This window comes from Nicotiana sylvestris, chromosome 11 (assembly GCF_000393655.2).
Source record: "Nicotiana sylvestris chromosome 11, ASM39365v2, whole genome shotgun sequence".
Taxonomy (NCBI): domain Eukaryota; kingdom Viridiplantae; phylum Streptophyta; class Magnoliopsida; order Solanales; family Solanaceae; genus Nicotiana; species Nicotiana sylvestris.
This window is the reverse complement of record NC_091067.1, coordinates 155893821-155911444: the sequence shown is the minus strand read 5'-3', so window position 1 is coordinate 155911444 and position 17624 is coordinate 155893821. Positions and strand designations below refer to the sequence as shown.

At 36.9% G+C, this 17624-nt stretch overlaps 1 protein-coding gene across 5 annotated transcripts; it reads left to right on the top strand.

Moving 5' to 3' along the window:
* Positions 1–5531: 5531 nt before the first annotated feature.
* Positions 5532–10448, top strand: LOC104232264 (uncharacterized). 5 transcript variants are annotated; one of them, XM_009785415.2, is made up of 7 exons: positions 5532–5633; positions 6641–6755; positions 6835–6896; positions 7245–7360; positions 7471–7656; positions 8454–8999; positions 9130–10448. In XM_009785415.2, the coding sequence occupies exons 2-7, from the start codon at positions 6651–6653 to the stop codon at positions 9642–9644; spliced, it is 1530 nt and encodes a 509-aa protein (XP_009783717.1). In that variant the 5' UTR covers positions 5532–5633; positions 6641–6650; the 3' UTR covers positions 9645–10448. The 5 variants fall into 5 exon arrangements, with proteins under 5 accessions (XP_009783717.1, XP_009783716.1, XP_009783718.1 ...); XM_009785414.2 differs by lacking the exon at positions 5532–5633 and adding an exon at positions 5640–5773; XM_009785416.2 differs by lacking the exon at positions 5532–5633 and adding an exon at positions 6018–6175.
* The last annotated feature ends 7176 nt before the right edge of the window (positions 10449–17624 follow it).

Genomic DNA, 17624 nt, shown 5'->3' with positions numbered 1-17624 from the left:
TGGATACGGAGTAAGTGACAAAAAGTAAAAGGCATAGAAGCCAAGTTTGATAAATAACGGAGGCATGCAACAGCTCTCCAAACAATAGGACCAATTTGTCCCAAACACACATTGAAGTAACGATAGAACTCAATGATTACCTGGTCAAAAGGTGGTTTAAAGCTTAAGGTAAAAGGATATGTATAAACGAAGGAATAACCAGTTTGGTATGGAGTTATTCTTTGGTTAGAATCGGGATTAAAATTGGAAAGTCGGGTTTCCAATTACATTCTCTTCGAATCAGAGCAAGAAGACTAGTGGTAATCAGAGTTGGGTAATGATAAACACGATCAAGGGAAGCAGTCATGGAAGAGACTTGACTCTTCATGGATTCACTATCAATCACAAAGGATGGCTCCTGAGGGACATTCTCATCAACAGTAGGTTCAGGAAGGGCTTCAGATAAATCTTTATCTTTAGAAGAAGACCTTGGGGTTGCAGAAGCCCTAGGTCTAGAAGAAGGTGGTTTGGAAGCACTACCTTGAGAGGAGGAACCACGATTAGAAATTAAACCGGGGCTATGTAACCTACTGCCTCTTCTACTCCTAACAGGGGTAGTTGAAGGGGGAAGTTCATCAACAATTAATACTTTACGAGGATCAGGATTTAATGAAGCCATGACTAACTAGGAAAACACAAGAAAAAGTTGCAGAACAAAGTAAGACAAGAAGACTAAGAGGGAAAGGCTTTAGAAAATCGAAAAGAAAGAAATTAAGTATTTATGGTAAGGCACGACTATTGAGGTCATTATGAAGCGTCATAATGGAACCGTCACTTCGTGACTGATGCGGTTGCAGGAAAACCCTAAAAGACGCTCAAGAACAGAAGAACTAATTGTCAAAATCCATGTGGCATGATCATTTAATAAAAGTGATGAACATTACATCGGTTCAGAAAAGGGTATGATTATATTCGAAAATTGCGGCAGAGGATTCCTACCATAAAAACCTTCCACTTCCACGAATATTCAATAAAGAATATTAAGAAAATGGGAGGACTATCTGTATCGGTGGTGAAAAAGAGCTACACGTGAAATATTAGACTGCTGACATGGTATAACAAGTAATAGCAATGATATAGCAACACGTGACAGTCTTATTTGATAAAATAAGAAAAAGTACGGGAGGGAAACACCCACGAGGTAGTATCGAGCCTAAGAACTGGTAAAGACTGAATCAAGACAGTAAAAAAGAAAGATTCATGAACCTTCAATTAATGAGGAGGGGAATCAGAATCTCGTGGATAGTTCCAATTACTAATTATAACAGATCATAAATGCCATTAAAGCTCGTAATGATTTCGCAATAAATGGAAAGAAATGTTATATGTATAAACCTCTATATAAGGGGAGAGAATTTCACTTGTAAGATCAACTAAGACAATATTGGAATATATTTACTTTACTTTTCTGCTTTTCTCGAAATTCTCTATGTTGACTTTGCAATCAATTATTTTCTTATTTATTTTTGTTCTTTTCCTTCTATATCATTGAGAAAGTGAGGCAAAACTTGGTTATCAGAAGCCCGTTTTCTTTTAAAAATAGTCTTTGACCGAAAGATATATTTTTGGTTAAACACTAACATCAATGTTGAATAAGTAAACTGACTTTGAAGATAAATAAGTGAAACTGAGGATGGTAATGTAATAGAAAAATAGGATTACTGCTTCCTTTTCCTCTCTTTTATCTTATATGGTAGTGTTTGAATGAGCATGTAGTTTAAAAAAGAAAGAATAACATTTGATGTATAATAAGATATACTATAATGAACTAAAAATGCTCAACAACAACAATAACGACCTAGTAATATCCCACAAGTAGGGTTTAGAGAGGGTAGTGTGTACGTAGACCTTACCCCTACCTCGATGGGGCAGAGAGGCTATTTCCAATAGACCCTCGTCTCAAAAAGACAGAAAATATGAGAAGAGACAATATATCAGTAATGTCAACCGAAACCATAGAAATAATAACAGCATCATAAGAACAAGAAAATAGATGACAAACAATAATAATAACCAGTAATTAAGGCTCGGTGATATGAAAAACAGAAGGATAGTGTGAACACAATATTAACCACTAGCCGTCTAACATCAACCCTATCAAACTAGCCTCACCACCGGTTCGAAGTAGAAAAGAGATCGAGTACCTCCCAGCCTACAACCTTAAAGCTCGACCTCCCTTCCTTCCTAAGGTAGGGGTTAGGACTGCGTACACATTAATCTCCCCAGACCCCACGTATGGGATCTCACTAAGTAGCCCTTGGCCTGCAATTTTAGCCGTTTGGCTTTTTAAAAAATAGCCATTTGGCCCCAAAACTTTTTATAATTATACTTTTTCCCTATTATCAACTATAAATACCCCTCATTCTTTCATTTTTACTCACAAATTCTTCAATCTCTCTCTAATTTTCTTCTATAATTGCTTACTTTATTATTGCAATTTCGTGAAAAATTGTGAAGTTGGTGAATTGAAGTATTCAAGTCTTCAAGTCTTCAACGATATTCAATTTTCAAGAAGTTGTTCGTCAATTCGGTAAACTCGTTCCAACTCTTAAGTTTTAATATTATAGTTTTGTTTGTTTTAGTTAGTATAATTATAATTAATATGGACTTTTCTTTGAAAAAAATATTTGGTGGTAATGGTAAGGGAAAATCTAAAATTGGTGAATTTAGTCGCCAAACTACTACTCTTCCTCTGGCTCCCCGATCCAGACCTGTTACCCGTCTTCCTCCACCTGTTATTCTTGATAGTGATAACCCTTGTTTTTAATTTTTTGGTAGTCAATTTTGCCATGATGTTGCACCAGGTCAACAATTAAATGATGAAATTATGAATGCTCTTTATCCTAATCAAACTATCTTTGAAAATGATGAGGAAAATAATGATTTAGATGAAACGCAACCGGATTTAGATGATATACCTAGTCCTGTTAATAACCCAACTGATAATAATTCAAATGATGCCCCGCCTGACCCTCCTGTAGTAACCCCTACTTTTAATAGACAATCTTCTAAACGGACCGAAACATTTGTTGTTTGGCACTTTTTTACTCAACTAAGAGAACAAAATAAGGCTAAGTGTAAAACTTGTGGGTCTTTGATGGCTCATAAATATACTGGAGACCGTAGCGGTACGTGGTACTTTGACTAGACACATAAAGAAACACCCTAGAGATAAAGCTAGATATTTACAAATGAAAGTTGCGCAAGAGGGTAGAAGTTTAGATACTGAGGTTAACCCTAGTACAGGATCAAATCTAGTTCAACTAGGAATTAACACTGTTACCGGTGGCATTTTATATTATGATCCAAATAAAGATCGTGAAGAATTGGCAAAAATGGTTACTGTTGTGTGCTTACCCTATAGTTTTCCTTCTAACTCTCACTTTGTGCATTATATTAGAAGAGTTTTTAATCCTACTTATAAAGGATGGCCTCGCGCAACCGTAAAGAGCGATATTTATAAAAATAAATATGAATATGAACAATATTTGCGCTATTTATTTACTCATATAGATTGTCGCATTGCTATTACTACTGATATTGGTAGAAGTGGTAATGACTGTGATTATCTAACTGTTATAAGTCATTGGATAGATGAGGACTGGATAATGCAAAAGCGCATTATTGCTTATAGAATAATTAATTCACGCCACACAGGTAAGTTTATTGTTAACACAGTTGCAGATATTTGAGATATTTTTTGCATTAGAGATAAAATAATGTCTGTTTCAATGGATAATGCTTCTAGTAACACTAATGCTATAGGCTTGCTTACAACTACACTAAATCCTGCATTTAGTAATATTTTTCATGTTAGATGTATTTGTCATATTTACCATTTAATCGTCGGTGCTGGTATGAAAGTTTTAAATGTAGAAATTGAAAAGGTTAAAATGGCTCTTAATTGGCTTTTTTATTTAAACAGTAGAAGTAGACTTAGAGAATATTTTAAAAATGTGATGAATTTGGCCTTAGAGAAAGAAAGGTTCCTAAACTTGGAGATGCAAAAGCCTCAATTAAAATAAATGCTCAAACAATTTATAATGCTTATCAACTTGCCTTAGATCATGCTAGACCAAATGTTCCAACTCCTACTTCGTCTAGTTCGCAATCATCTAAAAGAACTGCGAACCTAAAAGCCCTTAGTTCTTGGACAGAGTTCAGGGGTTCTCAAGGTGATAATATTGGTGATAGTTCACAACTAAATGAGCTTCAAGTTTATTTGTCGCAGGGACTTGAATCATAGAATCCCGACGGCTCTTTCGATGTTTTGGAATGGTGGAAGGACAAACAAAAACACTATCCGGTTCTTTCAAGGATGGCTCGAGATATTTTAAGTGTTCAAGCTTCAACAGTGGCATCGGAGAGCGCTTTCAGTCAAGCGAAGCTTCAAATCAGTGATCATATAGCGTCTATGAGGGAGAGCTTGGAAAAATCAGTACTCTTCAGAGATTGGATCCGTTTGGAAAGAAGAAATTTTGGACTTGTAGAATCACAACCGGAGATAGACGAAGCTTATGAAGAATTGCTAGCGGAACTTACACAGGATGCTGCTTCGCCCGGAAGCGGTGATGAACAAGCTTCTTTTCCACCATCACCAACGGAAATTCCTCCGGACCTTGAAGGATTTATGAAATTTGTTAGAGATAATACATAAACTAATATGTAACTTGTATTTTGGCACATCTTCCTTAGTTTTTTTCCTTTTAATGGTGGTATTAGTACCTTGTTGTGCTCATTCCATTGGGGAGAGGAAGACTAAGATAGATATTGCATTTTTTATTAATGTCCTAATAATAAAAATGATAAGACATTCCCTTGAATATTTCTTTGCAATTTATTTTGCGTTTAAATTTGATATAGTATATAGTATATATATATAGTTTACAAGAAATTGCCTTAGATAAAAAAAATTTAAAAAAAAAGCTCAGAACACACGCTAGGCCCGTTTAGGCCCGTGGGCCCGGCCCTTTTAGCCCCGGGACCATGTGGGCTTAGGCCTACAGTGGGCCGGTCCCACCCATCCAGACCGTTTGGCCCGGAACCGCCAAAGCCCGGCCCGCCAAAGCCCGGAACCGTTTGGCCCGGCTCGTTTAGCTTACTTAGGCCCGGACCCAGAATACAGCCTTACTTTTAACACATAAGGAAAAGATGTATAACATACAAAAATACTTTTGTTTTTCACGTGTTCTACTGTAAGAACACGTTATTAAAGGTATAATGAAAATGTTAAACTTCAAGAGTGTCCGAATGTGAATGAAATAATTCACAAATTTTGATATTTCTCAAATCCACTTAAAGCTGAGCAAGTCAAGGGAAGACTTTATAAACAGTAAATAAAGAGGAAAACTAATAAGATTATTAGCACGACTTTTCGTTTCTCTTTTAGTCGTCTCCTTTTCTTTAATCAATTAACTTAAGAGGACATAAAAATACAGCTGAACTGATTAGACCCCAACCTATACGACCTTTAAAATACAGCTTTAACTGATTAGACCCCAACCAATACGACCTTTTGAACCTTTTTATATGTATGTATATAATATATATACCTCTGTTACCTCAGTTTGATACATTCCTGGAACTGCAATCAGGTAATATATCCTAATTTCTCCACCAGTTATGTATAGATATTCTGAATTTACATAAGACATAGTTGTGGTAGTAATTTGTCAAGACGCAAGATTTAATTGCTGGTTGTAATGAATAGGCTTTTTTTGGTTACATTTTCCAGGTGAGTTAGTTGTTTTTGTAGTTCTACTTTGTGATTTTTTTATTTCTTGGCTTTATTGTCTAATGAAAGAGCAGCTGTGTTAGAAGAGGAATGAATTGAAACCTTTACCAGCATAAGCTTAGTGTGGTTTTGAAGAGCTTTTTTTTCTTCATTTTTTTGTGGTGGTGGTGGTGGTGGTGGGGGGGGGGAGTGGATAGGGATTTCTGAATTTAGAGAATAACAACATGGGTTGTGGGGAGAGTAGTGTGTATGCATACCTTACTCTTGCCTTGTGCAGGTGGAGAGACTGTTTCAGAAGGACGCTCAAGCTGAATTTAAAGAATGAAATTTAAAATAAGTAAAGGGAAACAATCCCTGGTTCGACCACTGTGTGTAGTAATTTCTTGTACTTATTTGTTGATGGTGAGTTCTTAAGCTTATTTTATCCTCGGGGGTAACCAATTCCACCAAGAGTTTTGCTTTATGTAATTTTGCCTGCCTGTTTCATACTAGAGGATATGCAATTAAAGGGTATGGTACAGTCTTTCTTGTATGTCGATTTAGCAAACCAATGGCTTTGAATGATATGAAAAAGTTGTTCAGGAGCACCCAATTTATACAATGGGTTTGTGTTTGAAAGCCGGCCTTACTCAATAATCCCCTAACTTAGAAATGTTGCTTGTTTCAGTATTGTGTGAGGCCAACTATTAGTAACGATAAGCATTTGAGTTATTGTTATAAAGATGGTGCAACTGGTGGAGTTTGGAAGTGAATATTTTGCATTATCCGTTTGTTATCTTTGTTTGTTGTGCTGGCTTGGATGTTGCGACGAAGAAATGGGGGCTTCATTTTATGACTGCTAGATTTGACTTTTGCAATTTTGTGTAGTCTGAACAAGATGGCTAATCCAAATAATGTTGAGCTGGAGGCAGCAAAGCTTCTGCATAAGCTTATCCAAGAGTCTAAAGACGAGCCGACAAAATTGGCTACAAAGCTTTATGAGGTGTGTTTACATCTCTTATGTTGTATTTCTTACCAAATTTGAGCAATTTACCTGTATTTTTGTGCTACTCATGACTCAGATTTTACGACATATGAGATCCCACGGGAAGGGAAACTCAATCCCCTTTAAAGTAGTAGCAAGGTAATTCGCTTTAAACTCCATTCATATATTTAGAGCATTACAGAACTTCTTGCATATTTCCCTCCTTATTTGGTCCCGACCCCCTCTCTTCAATAACCTTCTTTTAATCATTCTCATGTTGTGCTTCCCTTTACAATGAACAGTGTAATTTTCACAGTATAACTATAGCTGCCCCGTGTGATTATGTTTCCTGTACAAATGCATCCTTGAGCAGTGGCTCGATGGTTGAAACCAGAAAAACTGCTAAAAAATAGCCTGCATACAGTTTGGGGCTCTTGATACACTTGTGTGACTTGCCTATGACAGTTTTGCTTAAACTTCCCTAACTTCTGTTTTTGTTGGTTCAAGAGCTGTGGAGACTCTTGTCAAGCAACATAGTCTGGATATTGAAGCTTTAGCATCATCACATCTTCCTATGACCGTGGGAGCACAAGTAGGAGAAGTTGCAACGTCACAAGTAGCTGGTAAAACTATACTTGTTGCAATTTAACTTGCTGTCTTAATTTTAGCATTTCAAGTTCGTTTCCTGCTGGCTGTATGTTTCATATTTCACAAGTGATGAGTGTTAGTGCAGGTTCTTTACAGAGGGTTGAGGTCACAAGAGACATGACAGTAAATTTTCTGGGAAATGAGAACACGACAGTAAATTTTCTGGGAAATGAGATGGTTAAAGCAGATGTATACGCTTCTAACAGTGCAGTTAGTGGTTCAAGTGGCAGCGGACATGGTATTTATCGAGTATCTGGAACCCATATAAGTGGTAAGTATTAAAAGGCTTGTGCTAACTTGCAACTAGTAGCCGAGGGTCTTTCGGAAACAGCCTCTCTACCCCTCGGGGTAGAGGTAAGGTCTACGTACACTCTACCCTCCCGAGACCCCACTAGTGGGATTTCACTGGGTCGTTGTTGTTGTTGTTGTGCTAACTTGCAACTAGCATGTTACATCATGCATATTATGTGGTTAGAATCTGATATGTTCACTGATAATGAAGAAGATTATACACTGATAACATATTTGGAGGGGCAATAGGGGGAGATAGAGCAACATGTGACGGTGATTCAGCCAACAAGGCAACCTCTTTTTGCTCCTCCGTTTGCTCTGGTATCATCACAGAACTCTATTAACATTGTGTTTACCCTAAACCGGGTAGGAATTTTGTATTTATACAAAATCCTATTTACAAGCTTATGAGCATCTAATAAAACCCCTTAATGCACCACTTTACACGGGTACAACGTAAGAGTACAGCTCCCTGTTCTGACAATCTATACATTAAGCACGGAAACATGTCGCCATTGGCCGTTTTGAGATTGAGGGAGTAACAGCCTATTTTGCCTTCTGATTGCTAGCAAACAACAATTTTATAGTACTAGAATTATTTTTCCTCGGGATGAGAAGCTCAATAGGGATCCAAAGAGATACTTGGATACACTAGTGGCCACAATAAAAGAGCAATTTCCAGGTTTCTTGGTTAGTTCAGGATGAGAGATGGGGAAGAGCTTGTTTGTTGAAGTTATTTAATTTCTCCACTTGATATGCTCGATCTTTTTGAATTAGGTCATCCTCGATCAGCTACAGAGGCTACACAGGATAAAGGAGATGCAATGCAACCTGGTATCCTATTTGACATGTTCAATTCTTTTGAAATAGGCCAATATCAACCAGCCGCAGTGGCTACACTGGATAATGGAGATACAATGCAATTTGATGCATTTTTTGACATGCAAGACTTTTTTGAGTTTGGCCAACCTCTATCAGCTACAAAGGATAAAGGAGATGCAAATCTTGTAGACTCGAATCAAACAACTACAACCAGTATTGCTGATAACAGAAGACATTCTCCTAATTTAGACGATGATGTTGCTAGATCTCTACCCGGATTGGAATTGGGGATAGGGACACAGATTGTGCAGCTAGGTTCAGAACATCATCAAGTGGATGATGTAGAAGTTGATGCGAGGGACCTCCAAAGGAATGTAGTGCATGCTGATTTGGAGAAGCAAAACAAGACGAAGAGGATAAAAAGAGAATACGGAATTACTCTGGAGGTTCTAAAGCAACATTTTGGGAAGAAGCTTACTGATGCTGCTAACAGCTTAGGGGGTAAACTTATGCACTACACTTAAGAATCACTTGAACCTTATGCTTTACTTAATTTAATGATGTTAACATTAGCCTTTTTCACTTTACTTCTTTGGTAACTCGAGCTGCTAAACTTATGTTCTCATTGCAGTTGCACGAACTACATTGAAGCGCATATGTAGAGACTATGAGATTTACCGGTGGCCACGTGTTAAATCAAGAAAGCATAATTGCTCCCTCTCTCAAGCGGAGTTACTACAAGTTGTTGATAGACAACCTTCAGATTCTGGTCCTAGACACCAACAATATGTTGATTTTTCTCCTGGAAGTGGCCCAAAATCCGCAACAAATTCGAAGGAATTGCATGTTACCATGCAAAGTGAGAATTTCATAAGCGTTAAGGTAACTTATGGAAATCGAACAGTGAGGTTCCCACTCTCATTTTCATCAGGGAAAAGGGATTTGGAAGAAGAAGTAGAAAAGAGAATAAAGTTAGTTGGAAATTCGTCGATCAGGTATGAAGATGAAGAGAAAGATTTTATATTGATAACTTGTGATTCGGACTTGCACTATGCAATGCACACATTAAGATCATTAGGTAGGACCATCATAAAGATGTTGGTGGAGATTGAACCTGACTACAATCACATAATTGACTCCTGTTAAAGTCTCATCGCCGCCCATAAACAAAAACAACTTCCACGTGTTTGGTTCATAAAAGAATCAAGTCCGCACGTGAAGTGGCATGTTTGAATACAAAGCAAATCTGTCAAGAAAAGTGGAAGTACTAATTCAAGAAGCTCCACAATACTTTTACTGATCAACATGAAGCTGATACAAAAGAATTTACAACTTATAACACAATTGAAGGAACAAATCAGGAAAAGCATAAAGCAACTGATCATAGGCCTATTGAGGGAAAGAAAGTGGAAAATTCTCAACTAGAGGAGCAAAACAATGCACGTTGAAGAAACCAGGAATACCAAAACCATATAATGAAGTTGCAGCAAAAGCCATTGATCATCTAAGTACTAATCGGGATACAGAAAAACATGACGGTCATGAGCGTGCAGCGAGTGAGACATCAGTAATGGCTACACTGAATTTGTTACAAGGGAAGAACAATGTGGGAATTAGTATGAGCAAAGATAGAGGAATTAGCTGGTGTGCTAAAACCAGTTGGAGAAAAAGCTGTTTTGTTCTAGAGAAACAGCAATTTGGTTGACAAAAGGATTAATGAATCTTCAAAACCAAGCTGAGGAAGCTAAGAGTGCATAGGTTTCTTGAAAATTTTCTTGTAAAATGTAAGCATTTGATTCTTTTTTTTGAATTGATCTTGAATTAATGCTTGTAGATAAAAGCTTAAAAACAGATGAAAAGTTCAAAGGAAATACTCTTAGGGGTCATTTGTTTTGAAGACAACTTATGCTGAGATTAGTTATCTTGATATTATTTCTTATTGATTGTTTAGTATGTTGTATTAATCCTGGTATTATCAATTTTACTGTTTTATTCTAGGATTACTATTCCACCCTCTAGCAGGTATAAGTTATCCTGGTACTATTTTAATAATGAGATAACTTATCCCAAGATTAATAACCAAACAAGGGATAAAATGGTACTAAATTTTTATCCAAGGATTACTTTTGCTTATCCATCATGTCAAACGACTTAAAGAGGCAAGCACTTCACACACACACACAAAAAAAAAAAAAAAGCAAAAATTCAAAAATAAAACATTTTTCAAATCAACGATGCATGAAAATGTATTCTGAGGAATTTTCCACAAAAAAAAATGTCAATACATTTTTTGAAATATCTAAAAAGAGAAGTGTTGAATTTGGCAAAACCTTTTGTCCCACATCGGTGGGAAAAGAAGGGTTGGGGGGATTTTCCCCCTATAAAAGAAGGCTTAATGTTTAGGATTTAAACACACCTCTCATTTGCCTTCTCATCTGTTTAAGGCATTTGTATCTTCTCTCTTTAGTATTATTTCACTTGTATTTTTGGAGTGGAATAAAATATTGGTTGTGTCCGAGGAGTAGGCAAAATTAGCCGAACCTCGTAAATTCTGGTGTTTCCTTTATTGTTGTTTTATTGTCTTATTTATTATTTGGTGGCTGTCATAATTTTTGGTATAGTAGTTGTGACTTATTCACACTATATACATTTGGCTTCCGCAACAATTGGTATCAGAGCCAAGGTACTGTCTAAGTATGCTCTGTGGTTGCAGCATAGTCTGATCTTCCACATCAGAAAAGATTTATCTTGGTAACTGAGTCAAGGTTCTGTCTGAGTATGCTCTGTAGTTGCAGCTTAGTCTGATCTTCTACATCAGAAAGGAAATAATCTTGATTTGTGTCGTCAGCTATTAAATAATATTTGTGTCAAATATGGGAGACAATAAACAAGAAGAATCTACATCAAGTGTCAACAATACGTCATCATTGGCATCTTCGCTTATGACAAGAATTGTGTCAAATGCGAAATTTGCGGTAGAAATTTTTGACGGGTCCGGACATTTTGGGATGTGGCAAGGCGAGGTTCTAGATGTCCTTTTTCAACAAGGGCTAGATCTGGCCATTGAAGAAAAGAAACCAGATGTTATTGGAGAAGAAGATTGGAGAATTATCAACCGTGTTGCTTGCGGTACCATTCGATCCTACCTTGCTAGAGAGCAGAAATATCCATACACAAAGGAAACTTCTGCAAGTAAATTATGGAAAGCACTGGAGGATAAATTTTTGAAGAAAAACAGTCAAAATAAATTGTACATGAAGAAGAGACTGTTTCACTTCACCTATGTTCCTGGTACCACGATGAATGAACATATCACCAGTTTCAATAAGTTGGTCACAGATTTGCAAAATATGGATACAACTTATGATGATGGTGACTTGGCCTTGATGTTGTTGGCGTCACTTCCTGATGAGTACGAGCACCTTGAAACTACTCTACTCCATGGAAATGACGAAGTTTCTCTCAGAGAAGTTTGTTCGGCTTTGTACAGCTATGAACAAAGAAAGCGAGAAAAACAGAAGGGCGGAGAAGGAGAAGCACTATTTGTGAGGGGTCGTCCTCAAAATCAAACGAGGACAAAGAAGGGAAGATCCAAGTCAAGATCCAGACCCAGCAAAGATGAATGTGCCTTTTGTCGAGAAAAAGGGCACTGGAAGAAAGACTGTCCGAAGTTGAAGAATAAGGCCAAATATAATAATGGAAAGGCCATTATGGATTCAAATGTAGCTGATTGTGATGATTCAGACTTCTCATTAGTTACAACAGAGTCATCAACATCATCAGACATATGGTTGATGGACTCGGCTTGTAGCCATCATATGTGTCCCAACAGGGACTGGTTTGTGGAATTTCAAGAAGGAGAATATGGAGTCATCCACACAGCGGATAACAGCCCTCTTACCTCATATGGCATTGGTTCAATACGATTAAGGAACCATGATGGAATGATCAGAACATTAACAGATGTTCGATATGTACCGGATTTGAAGAAGAATCTCATCTCTGTGGGAGCCCTGGAATCAAAAGGGTTCAAAATCATTGCAGAAAATGGAGTGATGAGAGTATGCTCCGGTGCACTAGTGGTAATGAAGGCTAATCGGAAGAATAATAATATGTACCGCTATCGTGGCAGTACAGTTATTGGGACAGCGACAGTGACATCCAGTGACGACAAAGAGGCAGAAGCAACCAAGCTATGGCACATGCGCTTGGGACATGCTGGAGGAAAATCCTTGAAAACTCTATCAGATCAAGGATTGTTAAAAGGAGTAAAGGCTTGCAACTTGGAGTTTTGTGAGCATTGTGTTAAAGGGAAACAGACAAGGGTTAAATTTGGTACATCGATCCATAATACTAAAGGCATTTTGGATTATGTACACTCTGATGTTTGGGGTCCTTCCAAAACACCTTCATTGGGTGGGAAGCACTATTTTGTAACCTTTGTTGATGATTTTTCCCGAAGAGTATGGGTGTATACAATGAAGAGCAAAGATGAAGTGTTGGGAATTTTTCTCAAATGGAAGACGATGGTGGAGAATCAAACAGGCAAGAGGATCAAGTGTATTCGCACAGACAATGGAGGTGAATACAAAAATGATCATTTCAATAAGGTCTGTGAAAATGATGGCATCGTCCGACACTTCACTGTTAGACATACACCACAACAAAATGGAGTGGCAGAACGTATGAACCGGACCTTGCTGGAGAAGGTACGGTGTATGTTGTCCAATGCTGGCTTGGGCAAAGAATTTTGGGCTTGAGGCAATTACATATGCATGCCACCTCATTAATCGTCTACCATCTGCTGCTATTGATGGCAAGACACCATTTGAAAAATGGTATGGAAAACCTGCTGTAGATTATAACTCTTTGCACGTGTTTGGCTCAACTGCATATTATCATGTGACGGAGTCAAAATTGGATCCAAGGGCAAAGAAGGCTATTTTTATGGGAATTACTTCTGGAGTCAAAGGATATCGCTTATGGTGTCCTATGACAAAGAAAGTAATATTCAGCAGAGATGTTACCTTTGATGAATTTGCTATGGTAAATAAGGTAACAGAAGATACCAAACAAAATGAAGGTGCTTCTAAGCAGGTGGAGTTTGAGGGAAAATTTATTTTTCCTACACAAGAAGCAGAGGAGGAAACAAATGAAGATTACCCTCTGGAAGGAGAGCCAGTAGAGGAGATTCCAACTCAGGAACCTCAACAACAACTTGAATCAATAGCAACCAGCAGGCCAAAAAGAACAATAACGAAACCTGTTCGTCTCATAGAGACGGTTGCTTGTGCAACCTCAATTGTAGCTGATGATGTTCCTACCACTTATAAAGACGCTGTCCAAAGTTCAGAAGAAGATAAGTGGAGGATTTCCATGAATGATGAAATACAGTCCCTTCATCAGAATCATACATGGAGATTGGCCAATCTCCCGAAGGGAAAGAAAGCAATTGGGTGCAAATGGGTATTTGCAAAGAAAGAAGGATTTCCTAACCAAGTAAATGTTCGCTACAAAGCAAGATTGGTGGCCAAAGGATATGCTCAAAAGGAGGGAATTGATTACAATGAAGTGTTTTCTCCAGTTGTAAAACATTCCTCCATTAGAATTATGTTGGCTTTGGTAGCACAATTGGATTTGGAACTAGTTCAGATGGATGTAAAAACTGCGTTTTTACATGGAAACTTGGAGGAGGAAATCTACATGACTCAGCCAGAAGGATTCAAAGTTGCTGGAAAAGAAAATATGGTGTGCAAACTTGAAAAATCATTGTACGGATTGAAACAATCTTCTAGACAATGGTACAAGCGATTTGACGAGTTTATGTTGCGGCAAGGGTACAAGAGAAGCAAATACGATCATTGTGTGTATTTGCACAAGCTTAAAGATGGTTCCTTTGTATATCTTCTCCTATATGTTGATGATATGTTGATAGCTTCCAAGAATTCGGAAGAAATTGATAAGTTGAAGATTCAACTGAAGAAGGAGTTCGAGATGAAGGATTTGGGTGAGGCAAAGAAAATTCTTGGCATGGAGATAATTAGAGATAGACGTTCAAAGAAACTCTGTTTATCTCAAAAGGAATATTTGAAGAGAGTACTTCAACGTTTTGGCATAGATGACAAGACTAAGCCAGTTAGTACTCCACTTGCTTCCCATTTTAAGCTAAGTACTATTATGTCGCCAATGGATGAAGCTGAACGAGAGTATATGTCAAAGGTACCATACGCAAATGCTGTTGGTAGCTTGATGTATGCAATGGTTTGCACAAGGCCTGACATTTCACAAGCTGTTGGAGTTATTAGCAGATATATGCACAATCCAGGGAAGGAGCATTGGCAAGCTGTGAAGTGGATTCTACGGTATATTCATAATACTGTAGATGTCGGGTTAGTTTTTGAGCAGGAAGACAATCAGTCTGTAATTGGATATTGTGACTCAGATTTTGCGGGTGATATGGACAAACGAAGATCAACTACTGGTTATGTGTTTACTTTTGCAAAGGCACCAGTTAGTTGGAAGTCTACTTTGCAGTCAACAGTTGCTTTGTCTACAACAGAGGCAGAGTACATGGCTATTACAGAGGCTGTGAAAGAGGCAATTTGGCTTCAAGGATTGCTAAAGGAGCTTGGTGTTGAACAAAAAGGTATCACAATTTTTTGTGATAGTCAAAGTGCTATTCAATTAGCGAAGAACCAAGTTTATCATGCAAGGACGAAGCATATTGATGTTCGGTATCATTTCGTACGAGAAATCATAGAAGAAGGAGGAGTCACAGTGAAGAAAATTCATACTACGGAGAATCCTGCTGATATGCTGACTAAGGTGGTGACTGCGATCAAGTTTCAACATTGTTTGGATTTGATCAATATTGTTGAAAACTGAAGATTGAAGATGAAGACACAACCAAAATTTGTTATTGAGGGAAAATTAAAGATGTAGAATTTTGCCAAGGTGGAGATTTGTTGAATTTGGCAAAACCTTTTGTCCCACATCGGTGGGAAAAGAAGGGTTGGGGGGATTTTCCCCCTATAAAAGAAGGCTTAATGTTTAGGATTTAAACACACCTCTCATTTGCCTTCTCATCTGTTTAAGGCATTTGTATCTAGGCAAAATTAGCCGAACCTCGTAAATTCTGGTGTTTCCTTTATTGTTGTTTTATTGTCTTATTTATTATTTGGTGACTGTCATAATTTTTGGTATAATAGTTATGACTTATTCACACTATATACATTTAGCTTCCGCAACAAGAAGTAGTACAAAAGTCAGCTTATTGGTGTTGAACTTCTTTACCAAGTAAAAGATTACTTCTCCACCCATGTTTTAAGGATGAAAAGAAAACTATACTATTTTTGTTAAAGAAAAGGTGATTCTTAACAATAAGAAGACTCAAGTGTAAAATATTCAAAAAGAATTTGCTTATCATACATCCAAAAGAAAAAAAATTCCAGTACAAATGAAAGAAGATGCAGAACAGAACTGATAAACTTTTTTGTTTCAACTATCATATGAACATTGTAGTTTTATTATGATATTAAAGTTGCCTGATATATATTTAAAAATGAATTTATAAAGAACTTGATAAGATTAGATTTTTAAGCTTTTAAAACCTGAACTTTATAAAAACGAAATGTTTAAAACTTCTTACACAAACACCTCATATTAGGCACGTGGTGAACAGTAGAGACAGAGTCAGAATTTAAAGTTTATAAGTTCAAACTTACAATTGAACTTATAACGCGTTTTAATTATACCAGATTCATAATTAAATATTATATTAGGTGATTCGCCTAATATAAATATTTATATTGAATTCATTCAAATTTATACCAGATACTCTAGCTCCGCCCTTGCTCAACACGAGCATCACCAATCAACAAAGGTTGTGGTGGAGTTGTAAGTACTCCTTCATCCTTAATCAAAGGTTTCGGATTCGAGTCCCTGTGTATGAAATTGCATTTGTTAGAGAGCGTTTTACCCTCGGTGTGAAACTTTCCGACGTGAATCTGGATTTAATCGGACCCATATTCACCGGGTGGGAAAAAAAAACGAGCATCACCTCACCTCGTACTTTGTTATAAATGTCAATCTTCGAAGAGTTGGTGAAAGAAATATAGTACTCCTAATATACCCTTTTGTAGTATCCAATAAGGCAAACTGCACCAGAAAATGACAAACATTCCTAGTCAGTGAGAAAGTGATAATATAAATACTCCTTTGCATCCACTAGCAGCTGAGCCACGTGATGCCCTCCTTTTCTATATTACAGAGTTAGTTTTTTTGGTTTTCATCCGTGTCATTAGAGTCCGATTATATTTGGATCTGCGTCCGATTGGACCATATTTGGAAGACAACGCTCCATACCAAGGATTTTTTCATAAAAGAGTATAAGTTATGTACATCATTAGCATAAATTATTTTTAATTATTAAATATAATTATTATACATGTTCAATTTATTATACATGTTCAACCATAACATGATGGTGTAAAAATTCCGTACAGTGTGATACGCATAGGTTATTTCTCTATCAAAATTCTTACATTTCTATTATTAGTTGTTGTTTGTTTAATTATTTTACTAGGTGCGGTTATTTTTGCTCTTTTCATAGTTCTTTGTTATTATTGATTTGATTAAGCTTTTCTTGAGCCGAGAATTTACTGAAATATTTCTCTATCTCGTTAAAATGACACCAGGTATCTACTTTTAAGAATGTCGTTTAAAATATATCAACAATTTATAATGTATTTAAAGATTAGCCAATTTCGCTCAAACATCACAAAACAACGTCCTAGATTTTAAACCTCAAAATTCAAACTTCATCCTAAAGTTCGAATCTTATGTCTTGAATTTTAAATTAGTAGTTCAGAAATTCAGGAAACTTGGTCCTTAACTTCAAATTAGTAGCTCAAAAAACCAAGACACTAAGTTCTGAATTTCCAAATTCAGATACTTAATCCAGAAGTTTGGGTGAATTAACTAATCTTTAAATATATTGTAAATCGTGAATATTTTTTAAATAGGGGGCTTAAAAATGATTATCGCTGCGCTTCGTCCGGTAAGATCCAACTCAGAGTACCTTCCTTTTTGGAGTATAATCTCTGATAGGATATGGACCTTTTGGAT

Bases quoted from the DNA above. Each gene is read 5' to 3' on its own strand.
- LOC104232264 (XM_070162810.1), top strand. From the start codon at position 6,667: ATGTTGAGCTGGAGGCAGCAAAGCTTCTGCATAAGCTTATCCAAGAGT. The intron at 7,657-8,453 runs GTAAGTATTAAA...TTTTTGAATTAG, and splicing joins ATCTGGAACCCATATAAGTG to GTCATCCTCGATCAGCTACA. The intron at 9,000-9,129 runs GTAAACTTATGC...TTCTCATTGCAG, and splicing joins TGCTGCTAACAGCTTAGGGG to TTGCACGAACTACATTGAAG.